Here is a 13,758-nt window from a genome sequence, read left to right on the forward strand (position 1 = left end):
AGTTCATATAAGGAAAGCAGTCAATTGAAATTAATTCATTAGGCTCTAATCTATGGATTTCACATAAATTGGCAGGGGCACAGCCATGGGTGGGCCTGGGAGGCCATAAACCCACCCACTGGGGAGCCAGGCCCAGCCAGTCAGAATGAATTGTTCCCCACAAAAGGGCTTTATTACAGACAGAACTACTCCTCAGTTTCATCAACTGTCTGGGTGGCTGGTGTCAGATGATTCTGCAGGTGAAGAAGCCGGATGTGGAGGTCCTGGGCTGGCGTGGTTACATGTGGTCTGCCGTGGTGAGACTGGTTGGACGTACTGCTAAATTCTCTAAAACGGTGTTGGAGGCAGCTTATGGTAAAGAAATTAACACTCAATTTTCTGGCAACAGCTCTGGTGGACATTCCTGGAGTCAGCATGCCAATTGTACGCTCCCTCAACTTGAGACATCTGTGGCATTGTATTGTGACAAAACTGCACATTTTTAGTGTATTTTTATTGTCCCCACAACTAGGTATTTAAACAGCTACTTTGATATGCCACACTTGTCAGGTGAATGGATTATCTTGGCAAAGGAAAAATGCTCACTAACAGGGACGCAAACAAATGTGTGCACAACATTTTAGAGAAATAAGCTTTTTGTGGGTGGGATCTTTTATTTCAGCTCATGGAACATGGGACCAATACTTTACATATTACATTTATATTTTAGTTAAGTATAAAATAGTCTCCTTTAGTTTGTGTGCCTATTATTATTCACCGGAGTGTCCTCGCCAGCCAGAGTAGGGCAGGACTTTACAACATTCCAATGATAGTCTTGTGAATCTCTCAGGCATACTTATTTTATTGAAAATGGGAACAATCGGAGCGATGGACAAATACTGATTTCAAAATGGGCTTCATTCCTATTCATATTATCAAGACATGAGGTGAGTATCAAAATAGTTTTGAAAGATGCCCATGCCTTAAAGTTGAACCTCAGTTAGATCTTTAGTGTAATTGCCTATAGAGTCAACTCAAAATATTTTCTGTTCTTTTGAAATAGCCAGACATGTTCAGTATCAGAATGAGACTAAATTAACTGACATAGGCCAAATGGGTTTGGTGATGTCCTATATTATATGGACTTATTAGACTATTAAAATGTAGGGGGAAAGGCAGACATTTTATATAAACATTGGATTTCTGTGGCTCGAATGTCATTACCATTTTTGTTTTCATACATTTTCCTTTGGTAGGCCTACCCATGTGTCTCTCCTCACTCGGAAAGCCTTCTCACTGATGCCAATACCAAAGCTGATAATTGTGACTTGTTTGAATTGGAATGATGTTAATAATGATAAATGAATAGTGATGATGGTGAGAGCCCAGTATAACCTAACCCTTTAATCATAGGCTATTGTTACTTTGTGTCTCTAAAATCATTGTTTCCATTTCTATAATCATGTGAGTCTTTTTTAATTGAAACATTCAAATTTTGGCCATTTACCAGATATATTGTTTTAGCATGGACTGTTCTATTTTCATTATTGATCAAAATTCAGTATGCTATAGCCTATAGATCACATTCTGCCCATATAAACACATTTGTTTTAGGTCATATAAAGAACAGCTATGCATGATTTATTGAAAAGCAGAAAAAATACATTGTTTTACATTCTTTAATAAAACACAAACAGAAACAAGCAATACAGCTGGCTTCACAGTTTCCCCGCCGAAAAGCCCACCTACAAGGAAACTTGACATATCTCAATGACTTTGAGTACACGAGGTGGTCTGTGCATCCAGTGGTACCTTGCTCTACAAAAAGACATGTATATGATATAACCCCACCCACTTTGCCAAAGCACAGCCCCCCCACCACCAGACCACCAACTTGAGACAAGGCAGAATATTGCCCACAAAGATCTCCCCCACCAACACCCCCACCGCACAAACCCGACATTGTGACTTAAAAAGGACTATTCCTTTGGGAACCTTAACCTCTACAGGATCGGTGGATCCCCCGCGGACGGTTGAGCTAACGTAGGCTAATGTGATTAGCATGAGGTTGTAAGTAACAAGAACATTTCCCAGAGCATAGACATATCTGATATGGACAGAAAGCTAAAATTCTTGTTCATCTAACTGCACGGTCCAATTTACAGTAGCTATTGCAGTGAAATAATACCATGCTATTGTTTGAGGAAAGTGCACAGTTATGAACTTCAAAATGTATAAATAAACCAATTAGGCACATTTGGGCAGTCTTGATACAAAATGTTGACAGATGCAATGGTTCATTGGATCAGCCTAAAACGTTGCACACACACTGCTGCCATCTAGTGGCTAAAATCTTAATTGCACCTGGGCTGGAATAATACATTATGGCCTTACTCTTGCATGTCAAAGATGGTGCAAAAAAAATTAAAACACTTTCTTCGTATCATCTTTTACCAGATCTAATGTTATATTCTCCTACATTAATTTCACATTTCCACAAACTTCATTGTTTCCTTTCAAATAGTGTCAAGAATATGCATATCCTTGCTTCAGGTCCTGAGCTACAGGCAGTTAGATTTGGGTATGTCATTTTAGGCAAAAATTTTAATAAAGGTGCGGATCCTCTTAACAGGAATGCAAACCAGTCTCCCTCCTGTTGCTGTCCCTAACATGTAAAGTTTATGATGACAGTGTTGTGATGTCTCCTGTACAGATGTTTTTACGGTCCTGTTGTGGGACACCGACTTGAACGGGAGGCAATTAGTAAGCACAGCTGTGACACAGGAATCTTCTGGAATGTTAATGTTCTGGAACATGGGATCAGACTCTGTACAGCGGACTAGCCTTTGGGATACTGATGTGGATTTGCACAAGTTCTCCGAACTTGTCGTTTTGTCAAACAAGGCAATGATGTAGCATATAAATGCAGAAATAGTCAGGTACCCAGGCTAGCATCACAATGTGTACAGAAAAATACAATTAGTTGAATTGAGACCATGCTTTTGTTTCGTCTTTATAATAAAATATTTTACCATTTCAAATAAAATACTCAAATTAATGGGAGTTACAAGAAGCCTGATGCATATTTTTTTTAAAGTGCAAAGAATCAGGTGACTGCCTTGTGTAACAGAGGGAGAAAGAGAGTGGCCAAAATATTAAGGTGCTCAGATGTGATTCAGAGATTGACCTCAAACATGTCACTGAAGAACCCATCACAAGAGAAGTACAGCCATTACGGTTGTTATAAGAGAGAGAACTGACTAGTCCGTTAGCTAGTGCAAGTCCGGAACACTGCAGAGTGCTGTGACGCAAGCAAGACAGCACTTATCCTTGATCTGATGTGGTGGGTGAGTGAGTTCTAGAATGTTCAGAAGAGTGACACACAGGACATTACATCATGGGGCAACTGCTCCATACACACAGGCAGTAGCAGATAGCTATTTCTCTCAAATTTTGGGCACAAATTTGTTAACATACCTGTTAGTGAGCATTTCTCCTTTGCCAACATAATCCATCCACGTGACAGGTGTGGCATATTAAGAAGCTGATTAAAACAGTATGATCATTACACAGGTGCACCTTGTACTGGGGACAATAAAAGATTCTAAATTGTACAGTTTTGTCACACAACACAATGCCACAGATATCTCAAGTTGAGGGAGCGTACAATTGGGAATGTCCACCAGAGCTGTTGCCAGAATTTTATGTTCATTTCTCTACCATAAGCCACTTCCAATGTAATTTTAGAGAATTTGGCATTACGTTCAACCGGCCTCACAACCGCAGACCACGTGTAACCACGGCAGCCCAGGACCTCCACATCCGGCTTCTTCACCTGCAGGATTGTCTGAGACCAGCCAACCGGACAGCTGATGAAACTGAGGAGTATTTCTGTCTGTAATAAAGCCCTTTTGTGGGGAAAAACTAATTCTGATTTGCTGGGCCTGGCTCTCAAGTGTGTGGGCCTAGGCCCTCCCCGGCACACCCCTGGCCAGTCATGTGAGATCCATAGATTAGGGCCCAATTTATTTATTTAAAATTGACTGATTTCCTTATATGAACTGTAACTCAGTAAAATTGTTGCATGTTACGGTTTATATTTTTGTTCAGTACAGTTCGACTAGGATCAGGGATTCACTAGTATTCTAACTAGCTGTCAACTATAACTGACATTATGGTCCCTATCAACACAAAGGGCGAGTCTCAAATGACACCATATTTCCTACATACAAGGGTATCATTTCAGATTTGTACCATATATGTCAAACTTCACCAACTGTTCTGTATTTAACCTTTTTTTATTCAGGTTAGTCTCATTGCAATAACATTTATTTTTCAACAGAGACCTGGTCCAATGATCTACTGCTATGCTCTCATATTTAAAGTAGTCACATTAAAATCCTGTACAGAAAAATAATAAATTAATAAATAAATAATTCAACAATACAGACTTTCGCTAGCCACTGGATAGATTAGCAAAGAAAAAAAACTTCATTCAGTCCAGTTTGTCCAGTCGTCTTAGAAAATAAATCAGCTTCTCACCAAAACAACCTGCTAAACCTTCAGCCTGCCCGTTTCTGCTTTAGCCAACTTAGGGTTTGCTAATACAGAAAAAGGCAGGTACACAAGACTAGTACTAAACCTCACCTCCGCCTTAACCTAATATCCCCTGTTTCCTGACAGCTTAGGGCCCAAACAAGCTACAATCATATCATCAACCACTCTAGAAGAGCTGTAAGTTACACTGTTTAGTTAAAATCAGCTGGGTATGATATAATTGTTTAGTGGAACTCAGGTAGAAAGGAACTGCCTGTACACGAGCTTGAGAAAGTTGGGATGGATTCAAAGGGAGCCAGGTAGACAGAAGGGGTTTGTAGAAGAGACAGAGGAGGAAATAAATCATAGGGATGGAGAGGCCGTGGGAGCTGAGATATCGGTGCTCTACTGGGTCTTCTTGTCCTCAGTAGGAGAGTAGGGGGGAGGTTTGTCCTGGAGAGGAGGAGGAAAACATACAGTATGATTACAGATATACACAGTATGGAGGACAAAATCAACTCTGAGTTAAACCCATTTGATTAAAGTACTACATCGATACTATGGTAATCTGATATACTGTCAGTTCCTATGCTAGATATAGCAGGATAACATCTGCTTTGACTGGTTTCTCCAACCGGTCTGTGTCTGATTTCGGCCTGTAGCTGTCATTACATTTTGTCAGCTGGTTATTGTCATGTAAAAGACTGCGGGTCTCCCAGTAATTGACAAACATTTAGCATCTCCAGGCCTCAACTCATTATGATATGAAGAAATTGTATTTCAGAAGAACAGAAGACGAGTTGGCCTACTGTATGTTATCTGGCTATGCACCATGTCGTAGGCTGTAGGCTTGTTCATTTAGCGGACGATATATGCTTATAAGTCCCATGCCATTATTTTATATGATTTTATTTTTAGAATAATATAATTGAACTTAGTTGAATAAAATACAAAGGATATTTTTCATTCTGGATCGAGTGTGCATATGAAGTGGCTATGTTGAGCATAAGTGATCATTTGAAACAGGTCCTATACACTAGATTTAGAGCTCTTTGGCAACTTCAGTTGTGAATGATACAAACCTTTGAAATTCAAACATATATGGGCTGCATGATGCAACCATAGCTTTTTTATGACTTTCTCAAATCATCAATAGCTTTAAACTCTGTTTCTTGCCTCGGCTGCACACGTTGTTCTCTCATCAAGTGATCATATTTTCACCCAACAGACTATTCTCAACTTAGTCTTAACTAATATGTAAAAATGCGTTTCAATTTAGAATGGCAGAAACAGTGGCAAAAGAAAAGACGTATGCACTCGAATGGAGGCCGCGTTCCTACAGCTACCCCAGTGCTCTGTATGCCATGGGCTCTCCAACCCTGTTCCTACAGCTACCCCAGTGCTCTGTATGCCATGGGCTCTCCAGCCCTGTTCCTACAGCTACCCCAGTGCTCTGTATGCCATGGGCTCTCCAGCCCTGTTCCTACAGCTACCCCAGTGCTCTGTATGCCATGGGCTCTCCAGCCCTGTTCCTACAGCTACCCCAGTGCTCTGTATGCCATGGGCTCTCCAACCCTGTTCCTACAGCTACCCCAATGCTCTGTATGCCATGGGCTCTCCAGCCCCTGTTCCTACAGCTACCCCAGTGCTCTGTATGCCATGGGCTCTCCAGCCCTGTTCCTACAGCTACCCCAGTGCTCTGTACGCCATGGGCTCTCCAGCCCTGTTCCTACAGCTACCCCAGTGCTCTGTACGCCATGGGCTCTCCAACCCTGTTCCTACAGCTACCCCAGTGCTCTGTACGCCATGGGCTCTCCAACCCTGTTCCTACAGCTACCCCAGTGCTCTGTACGCCATGGGCTCTCCAGCCCTGTTCCTACGGCTACCCCAGTGCTCTGTACGCCATGGGCTCTCCAGCCCTGTTCCTACAGCTACCCCAGTGCTCTGTATGCCACGGGCTCTCCAACCCTGTTCCTACAGCTACCCCAGTGCTCTGTACGCCACGGGCTCTCCAACCCTGTTCCTACAGCTACCCCAGTGCTCTGTATGCCACGGGCTCTCCAGCCCTGTTCCTACAGCTACCCCAGTGCTCTGTATGCCATGGGCTCTCCAACCCTGTTCCTACAGCTACCCCAGTGCTTCATTTGGGAAACCAAGTGAAATATGTTTGGGAACGTCGATAGTATAATGTTTTCACAAGGAAACATTTAATTCAACTGTTGACAGCCCCTCTGCTTGCTCAAGCAAGGAATGTAGGAGAGAGAGGAGATGGAAATGCACGGTATAAAGCTAAAAAGTCATGCGTCAGCCTAGTAACTATGAAAATATAAAAAAATTCCCTATTACTAGGGAATTTGCAAGTTCACTATAATTGGAAGCCAACTCTGTAAGCCTGCCTAGGCCTATATGTTCTCTCCCAGAATCATACATAGACTGTTTGGAGTGTAGCATCGGGTAACCAGTCCATCCAGTATGCATAATAATACAGTCCTCGCTCAAAGAAGATTACTAGAATTCGTTATATTTTCGGAGTATAGGCTAGACCAATTATGTACCAGACATCTTAAATCAGTTTTTCTTATGTTCTCTGCCATGTGTAATAAGCAGTAGGCGATGTATTGTATAACGGCACAATCATTTTATTTCCGTTCTTTCTTGGTGTCAAATATAGGCCTATGTATTTGCATAATTCTCTAATATGCTTATGGGGGTTTGAATGAACCATCCCCTTAGAAAGCGCTGTCCATTTCATTGTGTTTGGCTTTGAAATAACATCCACAAAGACCATGTTTTAGACTCAGTTTCAACCTGTTGTTGAACTTCTTTCTTCAAATTGATCATCACAGTGAGGTGAGTTTTAAAAGCACATACTGTTTTGATGATTAGTGTTTGATGTGATTTTCCAATAGCATTTGCATTGATGTCAGAGTGGTTAGACAGACAATAGAGCCCTGAGTACCAGGCCATTAGCAACCTGATGGTAGTTAGCAAATTGGGTACGACCAACTCATGTCCAGAGTGCATAAAAGGAGATTACAAGGTTACGTGGAATTTTACTGCGTCATGACTGCCTGTGTGGTGGTAATACGGTCACCACAACAGCCCTAGTCTAACTACTCTCCACCTGAGAGGAAGTGAGCACCAGTACTCTGGTTGCACTGTAAGTGGGATGTCTCTCACAGGTCTCTGTACCATTGGATTGTTCCTCTCTCATTGGTCCTGTGCCGCTTCCTGCATGGCATTCATTGGCTGTACTCTAACTTGCTCTTTGTTTATTGGGTCAGGTAGCTGTCTGCATTGACTTGTCCTGATGACCCTGCCTCTCCTACCTGCTACTGGGCCAACAATTTAAATATAACGGTGAGAATCCATACCCTACTAAAGTGAAATGTTATCTATGTGCATTTCATAAAGTCAGATTTACAGTGGTAAAATGTTGGTAAACAGGTGTACCTGTGGTAGGTAGGTGGGAGGGAGTGTGGCACAGCTGGCACTGGCTGCTGCCTCTGCTGCCTTTGCCTCGGCTGGGGGAGGAGAGAGAAGCACAAGTTAATTAATTGTCCTATTATTTAATGCTTTGGCAGCATGGGATCGCTCACATCACGCTAATTAAAACTATCACTAATGAAGGAACTTTGCAAGAGTGAGTTAGAAAGAAAAGGAGAGAGAGCGCAAGAGAGAGGAGAGAAAGCAAGAACCAAAATGTATTCTGACCTGCAGGTGTGGAGGGCAGGTCAGGGTTGTGGGGGGCCTGCTGTCCCAGAGGGGCGGAGTAGGGAGGAGGGGGCATGTAGGCCGCAGGGCCATCAAACCCGGCGGGGTTGGGGTAGAATGCATCTGGAAAGAAACAGAGAGTGGTTAGATATGACATGCAATAGTACATGGACTATTTTTTGTGATGAAACTATTTTTCTAAATTCTAATTGGACAAGTACAAGACATTAAAAGGAAGACAACAGTCGTCTTCGTGTCTGGTCAGTACCTGGCGGAGGGGGGTTGGGGTAGGAGTACCCGGGTGGGGGTCCCGCCGGGTACCCATTGGCTGGGGGAGGAGGGTAGGCATATGCCCCGTTGGCCATGTACGGACAGCCCCCAAAGCCACCACTCACAGGCTGCCCTCTGGATGCTGCACAGGGGAAGAGGAGAGGGGGAAACATCCATTTAAAATAGCTATTTCAAAAGAAGCTAGTCATTGGGTAAAATGGTCAAGAATAAAGCTCCAAAGTTCTTTACCTTGTGCAGCGACCTGTAACATGCACTGTCCAAACTCAATGGCTCCTCCAGCAGCAAACACCAGCTTAAAGGTGGCACAGCCTTCCCAGCCTCCTGAGATAGTGATAGAAGTACAGTTAACTCTTTCAAAAAATAAAAGATAAAACATATTCCAGATTTTAAACTAAAGCCTGTTCCTCCAAGGTTTGGCAGAGAGATCAAGAAGACTTTCCTTTTATGTCCATTTTATGCACAGAAGTGGTCCTTGGCCAGGTATGTCTCATAAATGTACTTATTATGCAGTAACTTTACCTCGACTAACCTGTACCCCCACACATTGACTCGGTACCGGTACCCCCTGTATATAGCCTCCCTATTGTTATTTTATTGTGTTAATTATTTTTTGTTTTATTTTTACTTTAGTTTATTTAGTAACTATTTTCCTAACTGCATTGTTGGTGAAGGGCTTGAAAGCAAGCATTTCACGGTAAGGTCTACACCTGTTGTATTCGGCGCATGTGACAAATACAATTTTATTTGATTTATGTTTCTCTGCTACTGACAGTGTGAAGTTCTTTGAGGTCTGGTGGGATACAGTCAGTCTCATTCTCTCACACACAAACACACACACCTCCGGGCTCTGCGCTGACTGTGCCTTTGATGTAGTTGGCCCCCAGGACAGGCTGTTTGACCTCACAGCCCTTCATCAGGTAGAAAGGCATCATGAAGGACAGCAGAGCATCATGACCCCCCTTCGCCACAAAGATCACCTGGGGACAGACAACCTGGATTACACCAATCCTTTTCTTTCATATCTAGTGCCTATAGGGTTAGGGAGTGGGTTGGGGTCTATGAAAAATGTGCACGGTAAAGAAGTGTGTCTCCTCTTACCCTGTAGGGAGTCAGGAAGATACTCCCCTTCTTACTCTTCCTGAAGGCATCAGGCAGGCACTCAGCTTCACAGAATACAAGCTCCACGTTCTCATAGCTCATCAACACACTGATGACAGACACACACACACACACACACACACACACACACTTTTGTCAACATATAATTTTGAAGTTGCAAGTCAATTCAGTGTTAATTTACCTAAATCAACATGACAATGATTATTTTCCATAACCACAGATAAAAAGAAAACCTTTAAAAGAGCATGCTTATGAGATCAGGGGGGCATTGTGCAACTGTCTGAGCTCGTCAGTTACCATAAGTGGCCCATTGCTCATCTCCAGTAAAGAGCTAGTAAGGTGTAATAGGCTTAGGCTTGGTGACACACTAGTGGCTGGTTAGGTTAGTTCCAACACCTTAATAGGTTTACCTGCCATGCTCGCATGACAGATACGTAACACGTATTTTCGGGAAAACGGCAGGATTAGTGGAATAGCGTTGAGTGTGGAGGTGGATCAAATGAATATTCTTAGTGTTTGTGACGCCCGCCGTTACGTGAGAAGTCGACCCGGTGGCAATGGCAAGACGGAGAATACCCAGTCTGTCTTGTTGAGCTTTGACAGTGTTTCTTCCTGATAAGGTCAGGTTATAGTTGCTATTCTGTGAGGGCCTATGTTCCGGACCAGCGTCGGTGCTTTAGGTGCCAAGGATTCGGACGTGTTGCAGCAGTGTGTAGACGGGAGATCCCACGATGTGAGAAATGTGCAGGAGAGCAAAGTCAGAGGGAGTGTACAGTTGGGATAGAGAAAGCCCTGTGTCAACAGTGGGGGTGCCCATGCAACTGGGGATCCAAAATGCCCTGTGAGAGAGACAGGTTGAGATTGCCTAAGTTTGAGTGGGGCAGAAAACGTCCTATGCTGAGGCAGTGAAGAGAGTAGAGGATAGCCCAAGAGTGAGAGGATAGCCCGAGCCCCCAATTGAGTAGGCCTGAAGAGAGAGAGCCAAGAGAATATGAGTTTAAGTAAGGTTGGATTTCTTGCATTTATAGCCATGGTGATCAACTGCAATGCACTGATGGAGCAAAAATCACAGAAGATAGATCTGGTAGTTGCAGCAGCAAAGATATTTGGGTGTGAGAGATTTTAGTGCAGAAGATCTACAGGAAATTTTGGGAGAAGGGGTTCCATCCTCCCAGGCTGACGGCCTTCTGTAGGATCGTTTAGGGACAAGTAGTGGGAGTGGTGGGAAAAGTACCAAATTGTCATACTTGAGTACAAGTAAAGATACCTTAATAGAAAATGACTCCAAGCAAAAGTGAAAGTCACCTAGTAAAATACCACTTGAGTAAGTCTAAAAGTATTTGGTTTTAAATATACTTAAGTATCAAAAGTAAAAGCATGAATCATTTCAAATTCCTTATATTAAGCAAACCAGATGGCACAATTGTTTTGTTTTTAAATGTATAGATAGCCAACAATCAGACATAATTTACAAACAAGGCATTTGTGTTTAATGAGTCCGCCAGATCAGAGGCAGTAGGGATGACCAGGGATTTCTGATAAGTGTGTGAATCGGACCATTTTCATATCAAAATATAATGAATACTTTTGGCTGTCAGGGAAAATGTATGGAGTAAAAAGTACATGATTTTCATTAGGAATGTAGTGAAGTAAAATATAAACAGTAGAGTACAGATACCCCAAAAAACTACTTAAGTAGTACTTTAAAGTATTTTTACATCACTGAGTACTGGGATGGGGTTGTGGGTTTTTGGGGATAGTGTATAGGTGCAGGATTAGATGGTGCTGCAATTTAAGCTTTGCTATTCTCCTTTATTTTCTTGTTTTGTCACAATGTGGAATGCACATTCCAAACTGAGAAAGGCAGCAATATGCCAAAAAGGGTCTAGTCTGTCAGAAATTCACAATAGGAAGAAGAAGACAAGGTCAAATCATGACATCAGTGATCTTCAGATCAGAGTTCTAGAAAGATGCCAGAGTTTCCGAGTTGGATGACCGTTAAGAGGTCGTCCCCCCCCCAAGAGTTCCCAGTTGTTTTGAACGCGGCATAAACTCAACCTAAACTGATGAGCTGAAGTGACACTGACAGACAGTCAACACACGATTTGATTGTCATCATTATGCAAGAGTTAGCTTCTGAGTCCTGGCCAAGTTGTTGACAAGGCAAGATCTATTAGCTAGTTTTCTAGGTGCCTGAAAGAATACGCAATGTCAAAGCTACAGTAGCTACAATACATTGAATGGCTAGCTGGAAAGATACACAGAAAGCTAACTAACGTTTACATAACTAGACACTGCCTAGCTACGTAGGGAGAATCTCAATTGCATACTCCTAGGTTCCTCCCCTCTGACCTTCTCCAAATGGGTTTTGAGGAGGTGAAGAGAGGACGAGGAGATTCTCCCATACACACACAGCTAACTAACTAACGTAACTCTACCAAAGACAGTACAGTATAAAGACGGGAAGGAATTGCTTCTTGAATAGAAATGCCGGATCACGCTTGAAGGCGACGTCATGGAGACGTTGGCTCGCTAAGCTCATGCGCATAAACGCGTCAGGGTCGTCTCGCGCCGAACTGCGCATGTGTACACCGTCAAATCAAAGGCACTCCTTCGATATAAAGTCGTTTTTGACGAAAATAAAAACGTGTCAGTTTGTCACTTTCACGAGGTTGGAGTAATAACATGTTCAAATACTTAAGACATTGGATCGAATCTAGGTGGTGCCTTTACATTTCATGAAAATTAACAACCAATTAATATTTTTTTACTTCTCTCATTGACTTCTCAAACCCCAACCCCCGGCCTGGTCTGTTTAGTCTGCTTCGCAAGCGTTCACAGAAGTCTAGCGATGTTCCGTATCTGTGTTTAGAAACTCTGTGCGTCTACTACGGCTAGCTTGCTCACGTTGACTGAAGAGCATTAGCTAGCTAGTATGAGCAAGCTAGCTCTAGCTGTCTAACGTTACCTTTCACTGTTGGTGATAATGACGCCTCCGGATTCTGAATTGTTCTTGTTCAAAGCCATTGCGATGTCGCTTCGTAACTACCGAGTGGAATGAACAAAGTAAAAGACTGACAAATGCAGTCTCAAATGTGAACGGGATAAAATCGTTGTGTAGTTTCACTAGTCCGCCTGCTTCACGGACCCACTTTTGTTGTGATGCTAATGCGCCTGCCCTTTCTGGCATGTTACGCCCACACGGCGATGTCATCTCTGAAAAGTGTCTCTCTGGCCATTTCTAGAGAGAGAGTGGACGACTTTAGAGAGATGTCATTAAGGTACACAGTGAAGTGGTTTACCATACTGTATTTTGTTAAACATCTACTTGCACATTCATCCATTCCAGTGTTTAATTGCTATATTGTAGTTACTTTGCCACCATGGCCTATTTATTGCCTTACCTCTCTTATTTGCACATTGTATGTTTGTTTATTCCATGTGTAACTCTGTGTTGTTGTATGTGTCGAACTGCTTTGCTTTATCTTGGCCAGGTCGCAGTTGTAAATGAGGACTTGTTCTCAACTAGCCTACCTGGTTAAATAAAGGTGAAATAAAATAAAGAAATAAAAACGTATTAGCAGTTGAATTTGAAAGAGCTCTACAGTACCCAATATTTAGGCTACTTATGGGTGCAAGCATAGCTGCTGGAAGTAGTGGTGGTGAGTTGGGGTGTGCCTAGTAGTCAGTTATTGGAATAAATATATGGGCAGGATTCTTGATATTTTTTTATTATCCTTAATTTAAAAAATTAAAAAGATATCAGGTGTCAGCACACAACTTTCTAATATGTGCGAGTTTCTAAATAACCCACCTGGCTAGTTTGTCTGTCAAGATTTAACTTTGTCTGTCAAGAGATGGGCGGGCTGTGCTTTGATCCTGCTGCTCTGATAAAAATATGAAATGCTGATGCGGATTCAGACCAGTGGAGGCTTCTGAGGACGGCTCATAATAATGGCTGGTATGGAGTCAATGGAGTGGTATCAACCACATGTAAACCATGTTTTTGATGTGTTTGATGTGGCGCATGCACCGAATAACTTTACTGTGACATGCTTACAATTTCTTAACCAACAATGAAGTTTTAAGAAAAATACAAGTTTAGAAAAGATTTACTAA

The 13,758-nt window shown here is 42.4% G+C and overlaps 1 protein-coding gene across 1 annotated transcript; it reads right to left on the bottom strand.

Moving 5' to 3' along the window:
- Positions 1-1,583: 1,583 nt before the first annotated feature.
- wbp2 (WW domain binding protein 2) lies at positions 1,584-12,864 on the bottom strand. Its single transcript, XM_014179498.2, has 8 exons — positions 12,608-12,864; positions 9,619-9,727; positions 9,359-9,497; positions 8,749-8,841; positions 8,498-8,641; positions 8,230-8,352; positions 7,969-8,039; positions 1,584-4,968 (listed from the first exon to the last, which is right to left on the bottom strand). Exons 1-8 carry the CDS (start codon positions 12,664-12,666, stop codon positions 4,921-4,923), a joined length of 786 nt encoding a protein of 261 aa, XP_014034973.1. The 5' UTR covers positions 12,667-12,864; the 3' UTR covers positions 1,584-4,920.
- Between the last annotated feature and the right edge of the window lie 894 nt (positions 12,865-13,758).

This window comes from Salmo salar, chromosome ssa28 (genome assembly GCF_905237065.1).
Source record: "Salmo salar chromosome ssa28, Ssal_v3.1, whole genome shotgun sequence".
NCBI classification, from domain to species: Eukaryota; Metazoa; Chordata; class Actinopteri; order Salmoniformes; family Salmonidae; genus Salmo; species Salmo salar.